Source organism: Tachyglossus aculeatus, chromosome 5, assembly GCF_015852505.1.
Source record: "Tachyglossus aculeatus isolate mTacAcu1 chromosome 5, mTacAcu1.pri, whole genome shotgun sequence".
NCBI lineage: Eukaryota > Metazoa > Chordata > Mammalia > Monotremata > Tachyglossidae > Tachyglossus > Tachyglossus aculeatus.
Genome location: NC_052070.1, coordinates 21,652,598 through 21,670,299, shown reverse-complemented (window position 1 = coordinate 21,670,299; position 17,702 = coordinate 21,652,598). Strand labels below are relative to the sequence as shown.

At 45.4% G+C, this 17,702-nt stretch overlaps 1 protein-coding gene across 1 annotated transcript in view; it reads right to left on the bottom strand.

Moving 5' to 3' along the window:
- Positions 1–3,374: 3,374 nt before the first annotated feature.
- The window catches only part of IMPA2 (inositol monophosphatase 2), a 54,022-nt gene continuing 39,694 nt past the window's right edge, over positions 3,375–17,702 (bottom strand). The window contains exons 5-8 of the mRNA XM_038746638.1: positions 16,103–16,211; positions 7,920–8,028; positions 5,206–5,357; positions 3,375–3,979 (exon numbers count right to left, since the gene is read on the bottom strand). Of these exons, the coding sequence (XP_038602566.1) occupies positions 3,864–3,979; positions 5,206–5,357; positions 7,920–8,028; positions 16,103–16,211 (486 nt within the window). The 3' untranslated portion in view covers positions 3,375–3,863. The remainder of the gene's footprint in view (positions 3,980–5,205; positions 5,358–7,919; positions 8,029–16,102; positions 16,212–17,702) is intronic.

The window sequence follows — 17,702 nt, the reverse complement described above, 5'->3', positions numbered from 1 at the left end:
TAAAAGTGCTCAGCAATTTTCACCAGATGAACTAACTAGCAAGGAAAGCTGCCTGCCCCAATATTGACTGTATTTTTCACCAGAACAAAAGCCGGATGGATTGAGCAAATTCTCAGTCCACTGACACTTTTTTTAAAATGGTATTTGTTAAGCACTCTGTGTGTGTCAAACACTGTTCTAAGCACTGGGGTAGGTACAAGTTGATTAGGTCAGACACAGTCCCTGTCCCACGTGGGGCTCACAGTCTAAGTAGGAGGGAGAACAGGTATTTAATTCCCATTTTACAGTTGATGAAACTGAGGCCCAGAGAAGTTAAGTGACTTGTCCAGGGTCACACAGCACACAATTGGCAGAGCCAGGATGAGAACCCAGGTCCTCTGACTCCCAGGCTCATGTTTTTTCCAGTAGGCCATGCTGCTTTTAAGGCTGAGCTTTTGGACTAGATGTAGTGCATTTGCCCATGAAAATGCACTCACAAATATACTTATTAAAGTCTGAAAGATTTACTGATGATTTATGCAGTACTTCCTATACAAGCGGCATGATGGATGTAAGCCCCACACCTAATTGATTCATTAGTCCCTCAAGAGGAGGGAAAAGCTTGCTGTGCTTTTTACTGAACAGAAAAAGTCTGTAAAGCGGCTTGAGAAACTCAGCCAAAGGCACTGCAATAAGATATTACTGGTATGATTAAGTCCAAACCTGCAATCTGCAGACTGGAGATAAGGTGGTCGTAAACCTATGTAAAGACAAGTGTAGAGTGCGACCTGGAGGTTACAAACAGCGTGTACTAAAAAACTTTCCCAGGCAGCAGGTGGGCTGCTAGAACCTGCTGGAAGGAAAGAGTGAGGGAAGGAGATCTAGCCCTGGATGTACTTTCAATTTTCACTAAATCAGTCACTTAGTTTGTACACATGGAACCTTGGACATCCACAGCAAAGGGTCAGCGGTTCTTCAGGGGAAAACTTGGCCTCGATGGAAGGTTTAATTTGTGACCCATTATCATTCTCTCCTGTTAAATTCAGTCCACATTTCCCCTTGAATTTGGAAAGGCATGAGAACTGTTCTTCTCAGCACCAAGGGAAAAAACCACCCCCTCTTCGTCCACCTCTGCAACTTTGTCTCCTTCCTGGGGCAGAGACAGTCATGGCTGCCAACTGCATAGCTTCCCAGTGCTCCCTCCAAATGGAGGTGCATGACCTGCAGAATTATAGTTGGGTACTGATCTTGGCCATACATACTGACTTGGAGATGTGGCTACTGGAGTCCCCTCCCTAAGAAGGAGGGCAGTCATTCTTTCCCACACAACCTCAGGGAGAGAACTGGCCTTACCATTTTTGGTTTTTTTACACACCCATCTCAATATGAGAATCATACATTATCAGGCAGGCGATGTAAGGGTCAGCAAAAACCTTATCAGAATACTACTACACCTAAAAGAAAAAAAATATGAACAAAGCCCCCCCGCCAAACCACTAGGCTAGAGCAGCAGTTCAGAAGCTCCTTAGAAGTGGGCTTTTTTACGATATTTGTTAAGCCCTAACCATATGCCAGACACTGTACTAAGCACTGGGGTAGATATAAATTGATCAGGATGGACACGGTCCATTTCGCACGTGGGGCTCACAGTCTTAATCCCTGATTTACAGATGAGGTAACGGAGGCACTGAAAAGTTAAGCGACTTGCCCGAAGTTACACAACAGTCCAGTGGCAGAGCCGGGATGAGACTTCAAGTCCTTCTGACTTTCAGGCCTGTGCTGTATCCATTAGGCCATGCTGCTTCTCTATCTACTACTTTTTTAACTACTGCAGGGTTCCATCACACTAAGTGGAGGCTTAGTGGCTTGAAAGGGCTAAGACCCCTTCCCAGATGCCTAACATTCCCAAGGAGAAGTGTACTCACCTTGATAGGTGAGCCCAGCAGTAAAAAGAGGTGAAGCAGTGAGAGTGGGATGGCTGGCTCAGGAAGGGAACTTCCTGACTTGCTGATTGAGGTACTGGAACCACTGGATAGAAGAGAAGGAGCCCAGCCTCTTGTGCATATGTCCCATCTGGCTTCAGGGCTGCATTTAGGCCAGGGGCCTGGTGATTGGAGCCAGGAATGGGCGAGGCTTCTTGTTTCCATTTCTCAGCCCAGTCATCAGACCCAATAGCCCTGTATCTTCTCCCCTCTAGAATATAAGTTCGTTGTGAGTAGGGTACGTTTCTACCAACCCTGCTATAGTGGAAAGACCACGGACTTGTTAGTCAGAGGTCCTAGGTTCTAATCCCGGCTCCACCACTTGTCAGCTGTGTGACTCTGGGCAAGTCGCTTCACTTCTCTGTACCTCAGTTACGTCATCTGTAAAATCAGGATGAAGACTGTGAGCCCCACATGGGACAACCTGATTACCTTGCATCTACCCCAGTGCTTAAAACAGTGCTTGACACATAGTAAGCACTTAAATACCATCATTATTATTACTCTCCCAACCGCTTGGTACGGTGCTCTGCACACAGGAAATGTTCAGTTAATACCACTGAATGATTGATTCCCAGGTTCAAAACAGCTGGTCTACTCCCTATTTGTTCCTCTCTACAAACAAGGTCCTAATATGGCCTCTGGTGATCCGGAATAGTTAGGTCATCTCCGACTGGCCCTCGGGGAAGCAGACGCCTGGTCCTCTCCGGCACATGTCCCTGGTGGTGCTTCAGGACCAGGCCGGGCTGAGGAATGGAGTCAGAGCACTCTGAGGGCAGTTGTTCTCCTTGGCCGGGCTTCAAGCCAAGTTTGGGGGAATATAGAATGGGAGATATAGGTGCAAGTCAACTTCTTTTGGAATCTGTGACCAAGTTTTCAGGGAAAAATTTAGAATCTTCAGTATTTTGGAAGCTAAAAAACCAGACTATTTGAAATCACCAAGGCTATAATTTGGAAGGTCAATAAAATGGTTAAAGTGTGGGTGTTTATTTTCCATTCCTCTTGAAATATTTTCTTGGACTCAGCGTTTCAGAAATCAAACACTTGGCTGCCCACCTTTGGGATTTAAAGTAATCAAATTTATACCTGGACCACCTAAAATACGAACTCCCAGGATCAAAAAAAAAAAAAAAAAGAAAAAAAGACTGAACAGATAATCAAAATAATTCTGTGACAAAGGCAAGTTACCAGATTTCCTAGACTGAGGCCTACGTAGGACTTTAAGTACCGAGTTTACCAACCATTTAGTTTGTTTCGTCAACATCCCTGAAAAGTTATATATATATACTGAATACTGAGAACGCTGCATTTAAAAATACAACGCTCTCTAAACAGTACCTCTCCCAGTTTGCTTCTAACAACGTTAGGCAAATTGTTTTGGCAAGCACCCAAAATACACTTATGGTAGTGACATGGTTAGAAAAGAATAGCACTGCTATTTATTGCATTTTAAAGTACCTTGGAACATGAGGAGATGTAGGCACACCCTTAACCACCTTGTCTCTTCCTGCAGTTCTAAGGCTTATTACCTGATTCCTGCTTTCTGAAAAAATAAAATTTAATTATCTTTGCATATGTCACAGGAGACTTTTGGTACAGTCCCAAAGACGCAAAACTCCTGCTGAACTGGAGTATGACTGCTACTCATGATTGCGTTTTAAGAGACAAACCACTAATTAAACCAAAACCAAACACCACGCCCCCACTGAAATAGATGCAGATTGAAAAAGGCGCCGGTCACTTTAGTTGAAAGGTCTCTCTTGTGGAGTAGTTAGGAACTGTACAATGCCTAACTCACAGCAAGTTGTTAAGCGAGTTGTGCACTCTGATGAAACCATCTCGGAGTACAGTGTTTCCAGAAAGGCAGCCTCATGGTTGGAATTGAACAGCTATCCACGTCTTTCAGTTCTCATCATCGCGTCCATAGTTAATAGTCTGTATTTCCTGAGCTATAAGCATGGCCATCTCTCTGGTGCCTGCGGCAACCACTCTGCAGGACATGAGGTCAAGGGGTCCCCCTGAGGACAAGAGACGGGACAGAAAAACACACTCTTGGTTTAAGGTGGAAGGGCTGAAACAAAGCCGTATATTTCTGCATTCAAAGTAAAGGAAACCTCCTCAACAGAGTGAAGGCCCAGAGACTCCTGGCCACACAAAGACCTCTAAATGGTAGATAGTTCAAGAAGTTTGAGGATTAAGACATTATTTTCTTCATTTGCTTTCTACAAGATGCAAGTTCCATCAGGTTTTCTGACATAGACTGTGAGCCCGTTGTTGGGTAGGGACTGTCTCTATATGTTGCCAACTTGTACTTCCCAAGCGCTCAGTACAGTGCTCTGCACACAGTAAATACGATTGAATGAATGTAGCTGTCAAACTGTCTTAGAGGCATGGGCTTAGTGGGTTCAGGGCTTAATTTCTGTTTGGGCACAGTCCAGGTCTGGCGTTTTAGGGACAAAGCTGAAATTTCAGGCTGAGGGCAACTTTTTCTGATGGGCAAGAACACAGTACCTGCTCTGTACACAGTAAGCGCTCAATAAATACGATTGAATGAATAAGGAACCCCTGATGGCATGTTTCAGATGCAGGCATAATTTCCCCACGCATGCACAAGCAGGCTCTTGGTTCTCCCGAATATACTATGGAAAATGGGCATGTTCCAGGAAGACGCTATCTGCCTGGATGACTGGAGGCAGCATCCTAAGGGATGGCCCTGTAATTTGGGATAGCTTCTCTGAACAGCACCAGGCAATGTCAGTCAGTAACTTTTTCCTTTATGATATTTGTTAGGGGCTTTCTTTCTCATATGGGCACTGAACTAAGCACTATGATGAATACAAACTAATCGGGTTGGACATGGAGATGAGGCAGCTGAGGCACAGAGAAGCCAAGTGACTTGTCCAAGGTCACACAGCAACACGTGAAAGAGCAGGGATTAGAACCCAAGGCCTTCTGACCATTCGGTCCATTTTGATTCAAGATTGAGTGAAACAGGAAGGGGTAGCAGGATGGAGGCCACATTTCTTGCCAGAACACCCAGATGGAGCCGATCAATGCCCCTTCAGAGGAAGCTCTAACAAAAAGAAGAGTTGGAAAACTTCACGCTGGCTAAGGAGGGGACAGAAATAAAAAAGAGGCACCTCAAACTAGCACATGGAAAACACCAAATTCTATGTGTTTTACTCCTCCACTTAACTGAGGTGAGACCAAGGTACCTGGTGAGTCAGAGGAGAGATTTACTCACCTGATGTGTCTATCACAATACCGCCCGCTTCTCTAATGATGACCGTAGCGGCCGCTAAGTCCCAGCAGTGCAAACCAAACTGGTAGTAGGCATCTGCAGCACCAGATGCCAGGTGGCACAGAGCCAAGGTCGAGCTTCCAATCACCCGAACCCTGGAGAACAGTGAGAAGAAATGATGTCACACAATGGAACGCTCCCAAAGACGACCCGAAGTTTGCTAAGGGGATAGCCTGGGCTTCACAGAAAGCTTCTCTCAGACCTGGCTGGTGGAGCAGCCACCATCTGGGGAGAACCTGTTGGAGGAATAATCTTTCTGTCGGGGTCCCTCCACTATCAAATATTTTCCCAGTCTGTCGTCAAACTACAGAGTGATGGCATGAGGGTATCACTTTGAATAATAATAATGGTATTTATTAAGCGCTTACTATGTGCCAAGCACTGTTCTAAGCACTGGGGTAGATGCAAGGTAATCAGGTTGTCCCACTTAGGTCTTTCAGTCTTAATCCCCATTTTACAGATGAGGTAACTGAGGCACAGAGAAGTGAAGAGACTTGCCCAAAGTCAAATGGCTGACAAGTGACGGAGCTGGGATTAGAACCCACAACCTCTGACTCCCAAGCCTGTGCTCTTTCCACTAAGCTACGCTGAATAAATCCAAGGGCGAGCTATTCCAGTTGAGCTGAGGGCATTCAAAGGTCAGTTCTTGGTCCCCTTCTATACTCTATCTACACTCACTCCCTTGGTGAACTCATTCGCTCCCATGGCTTCAACTATCATCTCTACGCTGATGACACCCAAATCTACATCTCTGCCCCCACTCTCCCTCCCTCCCTCCAGGGTCGCATCTCCTCCTGCCTTCAGAACATCTCCATCTGAATGTCTGCCCGCCACCTAAAACTCAACATTTCCAAGACTGAACTCCTTATCTTCCCTCCCAAACCCTGCCCTCTCCCTGACTTTCCCATTACTGTTGACGCCACTACCATCCTTCCCGTCTCACAAGCCCACAGTCTTGATGTCATCCTCGACTCCACTCTCTCATTCACCCCTCACATCCAATCCGTCACCAAAACCAGCTGGTCTCACCTCCGCAACATTGCCAAGATCCGCCCTTTCCTCTCCATCCAAACTGCTACCCTGCTTGTTCAATCTCTCATCCTATCCCGACTGGATTACTGCATCAGCCTCCTCTCTGTTCTCCCATCCTCCTGTCTCTCCCCACTTCAATCCATACTTCACACCGCTGTCTGGATCGTCTTTGTACAGAAACGCTCTGGGCATGTTACTCCCCTCCTCAAAAATCTCCAGTGGCTACCAATCAACCTACGCATCAGGCAGAAACTCCTCACCCTCTGCTTCAAGGCTGTCCATCAACTCGCCCCCCACACCTCACCTCCCTTCTCTCCTTCTACAGCCCAGCCCGCATCCTCTGCTCCTCTGCCGCTAATCTCCTCACTGTGCCTTGTTCTCGCCTGTTCTGCCATCAACCCCCGGCCCACGTCATTCCCCTGGCCTGGAATGCCCTCCCTCCGCATATCCACCAAGCTAGCTCTCTTCCTCCCTTCAAAGCCCTACTGAAAGCTAACCTCCTCCAGGAGCCTTCCCAGACTGAGCCCCCTCCTTTCTCTCCCTCTCCTCCCCCTCACCTCCTTCCCCTCCTCACAGAACCTATGTATATGTATATATGTTTGTATGTATTTATTACTCTATTTATTCATTTTATTTGTACATATTTATTCTATTTATTTTATCTTGTTAATATGTTTTGTTTTTGTTGTCTGTCTCCCCCTTCTAGACTGTGAGCCTGCTGTTGGGTAGGGACTGTCTTTATATGTTGCCAACTTGTACTTCCCAAGCGCTTAGTACAGTGCTCTGCACACAGTAAGTGCTCAATAAACACGATTGAATGAATGGATGAATCACTGTCATCATCGTCAACAATGGCATTTATTGAGTGCTTACTAGGTGCCCAGCACTGTACTAAGTGTTCGGGAGAATAATAATAACAACAACAACAGAAATAACAATAATGATAATAATAATGGCATTTGTTAAGCACTTACTATGTGCCACACTGTTCTAAACACTGGAGTGGATACAAATTTGATTGGACAGTTCATATTCCACAGTGCAACAGAGTTAGCAGACACGTTCCCTGCCCACAATGAACTTACAGTCTAAGGCAATCAACTGTTCTTTGAAGCACAGTCACAGAGCTAGAAGGATAGCAATCATTTGTGTCTCTTTTTATCAGTTCCCCTTGCTTTGAAGTAGGATGGGTGTCTCTCCTCTTGACCACCAGGGATATTTGAAATTGATCATTTTAGCCTTCACGCTCTCTGTTCTTTTACCACATGCACTTTTTTATGGTATTTTTTAAGCACTTACTATATGCCAAGGCCCTGAATTAAACACTGGGGTAGATACAAGTTAATCAGGCTGGACATAGTCCATATTCCAAGGCTCTAAGGCTTAGTCCCCATTTTACAGATGAGGTTGCTGAAGCACAGAAGTGACTTGCCCAAGGTCACAACAAACAAGTGACGGAGCAGGTATCAGAACCCAGGTCCTTCTGACTCCCAGGCCTGTTTCCTAAACACTAGACCACAGGGCTTCTTTTACACATTTAAATCTCTGGGGCGTTTGGCAAGATGGCATTGGAACCTGGTGTTCTAGGAATTAAAGGTTCATATCCAGAAATTGAAAGTTCATACCCATGAGCTTTGGCGTGGAGCAACCTCTCCATGTTACTGAGGAACAACTTCAGAGTGGCAGGGTCCCGTTTGGGACCGATTTCTGTTAAGACCAAGGCCTTTGAGAGATCTGCAATAAAAACAATTCCCCCGCACCAGCCAGATTACTCATCAGCAAAATCTCAGGATCCTAATAATAGTTGTAATAATACTATTTAGTTAGTGCAAAGGTAGGGTGGATCCCAATTACTAGATCAGACAATGTCCCAACATGAGGCTCATACTGAATAGCTCTTGGATTTCACCAAACACTTCATTTTCTTAGATTACCAGGGAATCACCTAAAAACCAACAGTCCAATTACCTAACGACAGGATGCAGAATGGCAATGCAATTCTGTTGTACTGTACTCTCAAGCGCTTAGAACAGTGCTCTGCGCATAGTAAGCACTCAATTAATAAAACTGATTTGAATGATTGCTAAAGTAATACCTCCTAAATTATTTAAATACATTTCTTCGAATGAATCTAGCAGCTTTTGGCAGGAAAGGCTCCTCTTCCAAGACCTTTCAGGATTGCTGCAGTCATTCAGCTGCCTCTGTTCTCTGCTGAGAAGGCAGTAACTTTTATTTTTAGCATCCTGTCAGTAATAGTTGATTTTCCTTTTAAGAAAGTCAGGCTAATGGAATAGTTCTTAAGATGAATCTGCTGAAGAACTGGTGCTCATGAATTGTGTTTGCTCAAAGACATCCCAAGTCAACACGCAGTAATGCATAGAACATGCTGGAAGAAACCTTAATTACTGCTCACTGAAGCACTGTGAGTTTCCAGGGCCAAAACCCCAGAATGATGGAATCAATCAATCAGTCAATGGCATTTACTGAGCACCTACAGTTTGCAGAACACTGTAGTAACTGAATGGAAGAGTGCAGTACAGCAGGGTTGATAGACTTGTTCCCTTCTCATAAGAAGCTTACAGTCTAGAAGGGGAGACACACATTAAAATAAATTACAGATATGTACATAAGTGTGGTAGGGCTGAGAGAGGGGTGAATAAAGGGTACAGAACCAAGCAAATAGGTAACAAAGAAAGGAGAGGGAGTAGGGGAAATGAGGACTCAGTCATGGATGGACTCTTGGACAAGATGTGATTTTAATAAGGTTTTGAAGGTGAGGAGAGTGGTGGTCTATCAGATAGGAAGGGGGATGGGGGGTCCAGGCCAGAGGGAGGACGTGGGCAAGGGGTTGGTGGTGAGATAGTTGAAATCGACATAAAGTGAGTAGGTTGGTATGTGAGGAGTGAAGTGAGCAGGTTGGGTTGTAGTAAGAAATCAGTGAGGTAAGAGAGGAGGAGGCTAGGTAATTGAGTGCTTCAAAGCCAGTAGTACGGAGTTTTGGTTTGATGTTGAGGTACTTTTGAGGAGTGGGGAAACATGGACTGAGCATTTTTTTTTGGAAAAATGACTAAGGCAGCAGAGTGAAGTATGGACTGGAGTGGGGAGAGACAGGAGGCAGGGAGGTCAGTGAGAAGACTGATGCAGTAGTAAAGGTGGGCTATGATAAATGCTTGGATTGGCGTAGTAGAAGATTTTACCAATGTTGTGAAGGAAGAATGGACAGGATTTGATTACCGATTTAATATATGGGTTAAGTGAGAGACTGAGTTTAGGATACTGTCAAGGTTACAGGCTGTGAGACAGGGAGGTAGGTGGTGGTGTCTACTGTGATGGGAAACTCGGGGCTGGGGGGAATGGGGTTTGGGTGGGAAGATGAGGAATTCTGTTTTAGGCATGTTATATTTGAGATGTCAGTGTGACATCCAAGTAAAGCTATCCAGAAGGCAGGAGAAAGTGTGACACTCCAGAGAATGAGAGTCAGGGTTGGAGACATAGACTTGGGAATCATCCCCTTAGAGATGGTAGTTGAATCCAAAACTGGGCCTTGAGGGACTCCTTAGAAGGTGGGAGGCAGAAGAGGAACCTGCAAAAGAGGCAGAATGAACGGCCAGAGAGGTAGGAGGAGAACCAGGAGAAGGCAGTGTCAGTGAAGTGGGGTTGCATAATGTTTCCAGGAGAAGGGGGTGGATGACAGTGTCAAAGGCAGCTGAGAGATCGAGGAAGACTAGAATGGAGTAGAGGTCATAGGATGTAACAAGGAGATCTTTGGTGACCTTTGAGAGGGCGGTTTCTATGGAGTGAAGGGGGAGAAAGCCAGATTGGAGGGGATCAAGCACAAAATTGGAAAGGAGGAAGTGGAAGCAATGGGTGTAAACAACTTATTCAAGAGCTTAGATAGGAAGGTTGGGATGGAGCTTTGGGGATAAGGGAGGGTTTTTTACGGTAGGGGATACGTGAGCATGTTTGAAAGCAATGGGGAAGAAAACAATGGAAAGTGAACAGTTGAAGATGGCGGTCAGGGAGGGAGCAAGTACTTTGATAAGGTGCAAAAGGATCAGATGGGAGGTACGGGTGGAGCAGTTAGGTTATTAAGGGGGGGTGGGGAATCTCCTCGAGATGCAGTGTGACCTAGTGGAAAGACCATGGGCCTGGGAGTCAGAAGGACCCGATTCTAATTTTGGTTCCGCCACTGTTCTGCTGTGTGACCTTGAACAAGTCACATAACTTCTCTGTGTCTCAGTTCCTTCATCTTCAAAATGACGGTTTAATATCTGTTCTCCCTCCTACTTAGACTGTGAGCCCGATGTGGGATCTGATTATCTAGTATCTACCCCAGTGCTTCAAGGCTCTCCATCACCTCGCCCCCTCCTACCTCACCTCCCTTCTCTCCTTCTACAGCCCAGCCCGCACCCTCCCCTCCTCTGCCGCTAACCTCCTCACTGTGCCTCGTTCTCACCTGTCCTGCCGTCGACCCCCGGCCCACGTCCTCCCCCTGGCCTGGAATGCCCTTCCTCCGCACATCCGCCAAGCTAGTTCTCTTCCTCCCTTCAAAGCCCTACTGAGAGCTAACCTCCTCCAGGAGGCCTTGCCAGACTGAGCAGCCCCCTCCTTCCTCCCCCCTCAGCCCCCCGCCTTACCTCCTTCCCCTCCCCACAGCACCTGTATATATGTATATATGTTTGTACATATTTATTACTCTATTTTACTTGTACATATTTAATCTATTTATTTTATTTTGTTAATATGTTTTGTTTTGTTGTCTGTCTCCCCCTTCTAGACTGTGAGCCCGCTGTTGAGTAGGGACTGTCTCTATATGTTGCCAACTTGTACTTCCCAAGCGCTTAGTACAGTGCTCTGCACACAGTAAGTGCTCAATAAATACAACTGAATGAATGAATGCTTAGCACACAGTAAGCACTTAAATGCCGTAATTGTTATTATTATTAATAAACTTCTGGGAAAGATTATTATTATTATTGCTGTGGTATTTGTTAAGCACTATTTGTCAAGCACTGTTCTAAGTGCTAAGGTAGATACAAGTTAATCAGGTTGGACCCAGTCTAAGGCTAAGTAGGAGGGAGAACGGCTATTTAACAGTTGAGGTAACTGAGGCCCAGAGAAGTTAAGTGACTTGCCCAAGGTCATACAGCAGGCAACTGGAGACAGGAGAATTGAAGAAGGGGCAGGAGGAGGGAGGGACTGCAGAGGAGCAGGGGAAATAACTATTGATTGACCCAGCCAAACCTACTTCATGAAGCTTATGATTTTGTCTTTAAACTGACACAGTTCTCTTTTAGCATTTTAAAACCAGGCTAACTGAAGAACCATTCTGAAGCCCTGAAGGAATCTTAAAATGGAGGGGAATTCTACCTCCCACATTGCTGCTTTTAGGACTTTCAGGACTTTATTCACCTTTTCTTCTCTCAGAACGGCTCTCTGCACTGAGGGGGGAAGACAGCTTTCCTCCCAAAGTTATAAAGTACTCATTGTTGAACACTGCTGCATTAAAGTGGTCTTAGAAAAGTCAGGGATTGCACTTTTATATACCCTCTTTTCATACTGTTCTCTCTTGAAAACACAAAGCACAGGGAATCTTGAGAAGCAGCACGGCCTAGTGGAAAGGGTATGAGCCCGGGAGTCAAAAGGACTTGGATTTTCATCCCAGCTCTGCCACTTGTCTGCTGTGTGATCTTGGGCAAGTCACTTAACCTCTCTATGCCTCCATTACCTCTTCTGCAGAATGGGGATTAAGACTGTGAGCCCCATGTGCATCATGGACTGTGTCTAACCTGATGAGCTTGTAACTAGATCCCTCCATAGGCTGTAAGCTTGTTGTGGGAAGGAAATCTGTTCATTGTTATATTGTACTCTCCCAAGCACTTAGTACAGTGCTATGCACACAGTAAGCGCTCAGTAAATAGGACTGAATGAATGAATCTACCCAGTGCTTAGCATAGTGCCTGGCACATAGTAAGTACTTAACAAATAGCATTAAAAAACAAGACCAAAATTAAAATGCTTGGCAGGCTGAACCAGTCGCTGCAACAACAGACAATGGTGCTGATTTTAATCTTGCAGAGATCTCAGTGGACAGGATCCTGGCAAACAAAGAGGGCTCATTCTACCCCCCTCCCACTGCTCTCCCCTGGCAATTGAGAAGCCAAGCTTTCTTGGAAAACATGTAGCCTCCTCTCTGACCTTAACTTCTTCCTTCTACACAGCTCGAGTGCCTCACCTTTCAAAATGTGGATTGGAGTCTGTTTTTCGGTGTAGGTGCTTGCCTAAGGGTCAAGTTCTGGCCAGTTCCATTACTAAAACCATTCTGGGCTTAATGCACATTTCACACATCCTAGTTAATAATCTGTAGACTTAGGCAAGAATTAAGACAGTGGGTGTGCTTTAGCACATGAAAACAAAATCTGGTTTCTGTGAGGTGATCTCGGGGAAAAGGAGGTGATTGGGTGGAGCGGCTGAGGGGAGCCTCTAGGCTCCTGGATGTTCCTTTCAGAGGATGAATTCTGGGGATCAGTGACTTCCCTTGTTACCTTTTTTGGGGGAAAGGTCAGTGTGACACAAAATTGCCTAAACATCTAAGCCAGCCAGGGTTGCAGTGGCTTCTTCAGCAATGTACCTTTATGAATTAGGTGAGGAAGACATTCACATATGTGCATGTACACTGGAAAGTATCTAATCAAAGAATGAGGGAAAAATATGTGTCCAGAAAATGAACTGTATAAGGAGTTTGCCCCTTGTGGCGATCTGACCTAAACTGCAGATATTTTTTGAAAAAATAGATTTCTGGTATCAACAGAGATACCAGAAGTTTAGAAAGAGCTATCTGCTTTGGGAGAAAATGCTATTTTTCTATATCACTTATTTAATGTCTGTCCTGTATCTTTCCCACATACCTTACCCAGCATGCTTATTTAATGGGAAAAAAAGCAGTGTGGTCTAGTGGATAGAGCATGGGCCTTGGAGTCAGAAGGACCTGGGTTCTAGTCCTGGCTCTGCCATTTGTCTGCTATGCGACCTTGGGCAAGTCACTTAACTTCTCTGGGCCTCAGTTACCTCAACTGTAAAATGGGGATAAAGACTGTGAGCCACATGTGGGACAGGGATTGTGTCCAACCTGATTAACTTGTATCTACACCAGCACTTAGAACAGTGCCTGGCACATAGTAAGTGCTTAACAAATACCATAAACATAAGAAAAGATTTCCAGAAGGCAGAATAGGAAAAGAAAGTTGCAGACAAAGAGGAAGTTAGAAGAGAAGCAGTATGGCTCATGGATAGAGCACAGGGCTGGGAGTCAGAAAGACCTAGGCTCTAAGTCCCGCTTTGCCACTTGTCCGCTGTGTGGCCTTGGGCAAGTCACTTAACTTCTCTGGGCCTCAAGTACCTCATCTGTAAAATGGGAATTAAGACTGTGAGCCCCATGTGGGACAGAAACTGTGTCCAACCTGATGAGCTTGCATCTACCCCAGTGCTTTGTTCAGTGCCTGGCACATAGTAAGCACTTCGCTGTACACAGTCCATGTCCCACATGGGGCTTACAGTCTTAATCCCCATTTTACAGATGAGGTACCTGAGGCCCAGAGAAGTTAAGTGATTTGCCCAAGGCCACACAGCAGACAAGTGGCAGAGCTGGGATTAGAACCTGGGCCCTTTGGATTTCCAGGCTCCTGCTCTATCCACTTGGCTACCCTGCTTAAACTGTTGCTTCTACATTTTCGCTTCCCTGGTTCAATAACGTTGGGGATCACTGTCTACTAACTCTATTGTACTCTCCCAAGTGCTAGCAGTGCTCTGCACATAGTACGTACTCAATAAATATGACTGATTGTTAAGAGGAAGAGAAGAAGGAGGGAAAAGAGGAAGAGTAGAATGCCACCACTGCTACTTTTCTGGCCTTCATCAGGTACCAAGTATCACAAGTGGTTCTTCTCCCCCACTGCCTGAAGTCCCAAGAAGGGGGGGGGGGGGGGAGAGAAGAAGGAGTAGCATAGAGAAGGAGGAGGAGGAGGAGGGAGGAGGGAGAAGTAAGAGGGAGGAGAAGGAGGAGAAGGAGGAGAGAGGAGAAGGAGGAGGGAGGAGAAGGAGGAGGGAGGAGAGGGAGGAGGAGGAAGAGGAGGAGGAAGGAGGAGGGAGAGGAGGAAGGAGGAGGGAGAAGAAACAGGGAGAAGGAGGAGGAAGAGAAGGAGGAAGAGGAGGAGGAAGGAGGATGGAGAAGAAAGAGGGAGGAGAAGGAAGGGGAGGAGAAGGAGGAGGTAGGAGGAGGAGGGAGGAGGAGGAAGAAAAGGAGGAGGGAGAAGGAGGAAGAGAAGGAGGAAGGAGGAGGAGGAAGAGAAGGAGGAGGGAGAAGGAGGAGGGAGAAGGAGGAGGGAGAAGGAGGAGGGAGAAGGAGGAGGGAGAAGGAGGAAGAGAAGGAGGAAGGAGAAGGAGGAAGAGAAGGAGCAGGGAGAAGGAGGAAGAGAAGGAGGAACGAGGAGGGAGAAGAGGAAGGGGGAGGAGGAGGGAGAAGGAAGAGAGAGGAAAAGAAGGAGAGAGGGGAGGGAGGAGGAGGAGGAGGAGGAGGAGGAGGAGGAGGAGGAGCAGCTGCCTGCTCGCCTCAGCCAGGCCTAGGTAGCGTGGGGGGATTCACAGTAGAAGGATTTCAGAGCCACTGAAGAGCACGCTGCAAATCAGCTGTGGTGCTGGGTTGTTTCCCTGGTGACTGCAAACCCAGTTGTGGCCACTGGGTTTAGCTGAGAAACTAAAGCTGGGAAGCAGTGTGGCCTCGTGGAAAGAGCCCAGGCCTGTGAGTCAGAGGAACTGGGTTCTAATCCCAGTCCTGCCAACTGCCTGCTCTGTGACCTTCACTTCTCTGTGTCTTCGTTTCCTCAACTGCTAAAGGGAAGTAAATCCCTGTTCTCCCTCCTATTTAGACTGTGAGCCCTACGTGGAACAGGGACCATGTCCAACCAGATTAACTTGTATCTACCCCAGCACTTAGGGCTTGACACTGATAAGTGCTTGAATACCATTACAAAAAAGTCACACAGCAAAGTAGCTCTTGCAAGGCCATGGCGGTGACTGCAGAGCTCCGACCGACCCCCACCCACGACCTAGGCAGATAAGTGGATGGCTTATCTTCGCGGGACTTCAGTCAGAAGAGCAGCTTATGTCCAGCCCCAGTACAATGAGAAAAGCAGCTGTGAGAGGAGGAGGAGAAGAAGGGGCAACAGCAATCAAATCTCTTCCTTCCTTTCATACTTCCCTCTTCCTTCCATCTCCTTTAACCACCTTCTTCCTTCTCCCACTGCTCTCTTCCTTTTCCTCTCTGCACCCTCCACTCTTCCTTCTGCGCCTCCTCAAAGCCACGCCCTGACTCTCCTCAGGCAAATTAGCCCCGAAGCTGAAAATGAAAACGCTGAAAATAAAAACTTGGTATCTCTGACTGAGACAACTTAAAGCTTGCTAGAATATTAAAAAAAAAAAAAAAAACAAAAAAAAGCAAAAAAAACTGCAGCAGAGTTCCCTCTAGACTGTAAGGTTGTTGTGGGCAGGAAACGCATCTAGCAACTGTTAGATTTTACTCTCTCAAGTGCTTAGTACAGTACTCTGCACACAGTTAGCGCTCAATAAATAACACTGATTATGTCCCCAACAAGTTGGTACCAAAGAGCTGCTTTAAAAGTCTAAGAGAAAAGGCTTCAATCAAAATAATGGAATCCAACTAGTATTTGACAAATACAACATGAGATTTAGCATATTCATTTCACATTTCTTAAAACAAGAGAAAAACAAAATAAACATTATTTATTCCAACCTGTTTCTCTGGAAACTCGAAGCCGCTGTTCATTACAAAAAGCTCCCTGGCCTCTTCTACCAGTATACAGTCGCTCTTCAGTGCAGTGGTATATCACTCCAAATTCAAGCTTTATGATTCATAGAATGAAAATAATAAACGTATGCAATTTGGTTAACCTTTCGTAAGTACAGTTAGCAGATACAGTGTAGAGACTTTAAGCTGGAGTGATGATACATTTAGCCACTAGGCAGTGGTAAAATGAAAAACTGGGTTTTTCCAACTGGAGTTTGAGGAAGTATTTCTTAAAAATCTGCTTCAAGAAATAGTTAATGGTCACAGTTAGAAATAAAAAGAAGACAAATGAAATCCACTTGTCATTATGTCAGAATTGCATGTTTCTGTCCACTTTTAAAATCTTTTAAAAGGTGACTGAAGTTTTTATATCAAACTCACACCCTAGATACCCTTAGAATTGTTGATGTGTGAAGAATGTATCTAATTTGCCAACAAAAACATATCCCAGAAGGTCACCAAGACACAAGGACAAAACTTCAAGAATAGCAATCCAGAGCCATCAGGAAAACTTCATTAAGGCAAGGAACGAAAATAAAAACATTTAAAAATCAGTCAAGTTATAAAACTGCCAGGCAAAACTCACTAAATGCTTTAAAGAGGAAAAGTTGAGTTTTTTGGGGGGTTTTAAAAATAGTAATAGATAATAGTATCTATTTTTATCAAGGCAATGCTTTCAACTATTGAGAAGCAGCATGGTCCAGTGGATAGAACACAGGCCTGGGATTCAGAAGGACCTGGGTTCTAATCCCAGCTCCTCCACTTTTCTGTTGTGTGGCCTTGGGCAAGTCATTTCACTTCCTCTGTGCCTCAGCTAACTCGTCTGTAAAATGGGGAGAGGGAGAGAAGACCGGCCAAGAGATGTTCCATAAGAAAAGTTACCTCAGTTACCTCATCTGTAAAATGGGGATTAAGATGTGAGCCCCATATGGGACAACCTGATTACCTGGTATCTACCTCAGTGCTTAGAACAGTGCTTAGCGCATAGTAAGTGCTTAACAAATACCATTTAAAAAATGATCTGCACAGCACTGGATGGAAGAAAGACTGGAGACTGGGAGACAAGCAAAGAGGACTAGTAGGGCCAGTACAGTGTGGCCTAATGAAAAGAGCACAGGCCTGGGAGTCCAAGGACCTGGGTTCTAATCCTGGTTTCTCCTCTTGCCTGCTGTGTGACTTTGGACAAGTCGCTTAACTGCTCCTTGCCTCAATTTCCTCATTTGTAAAATGAGGATTAATTACCTGTTATTCCTTTCTCTTGCACTGTGAGCCCCATGCGGGACAGGGATCCCATTTAATTATCTTGTATCTACCCTAGCACTTAGCACAGTGCTTTTTACATAGTAAGTGCCTAACAAATATCACAGTTATCATTCCAATATTGGCACTAGTACTGGAATCAGGCATAATTACATTTATTACAATAATTGAATTCTGTGCTCTTCAGTCTCCACTAATACCGTATAGGACAGTTAAATATTTTTAATGAATGCCTTTCCCCCAGTTTTTATTAAAATTCTTATTTCTCCTCAACTTGATCACTTTA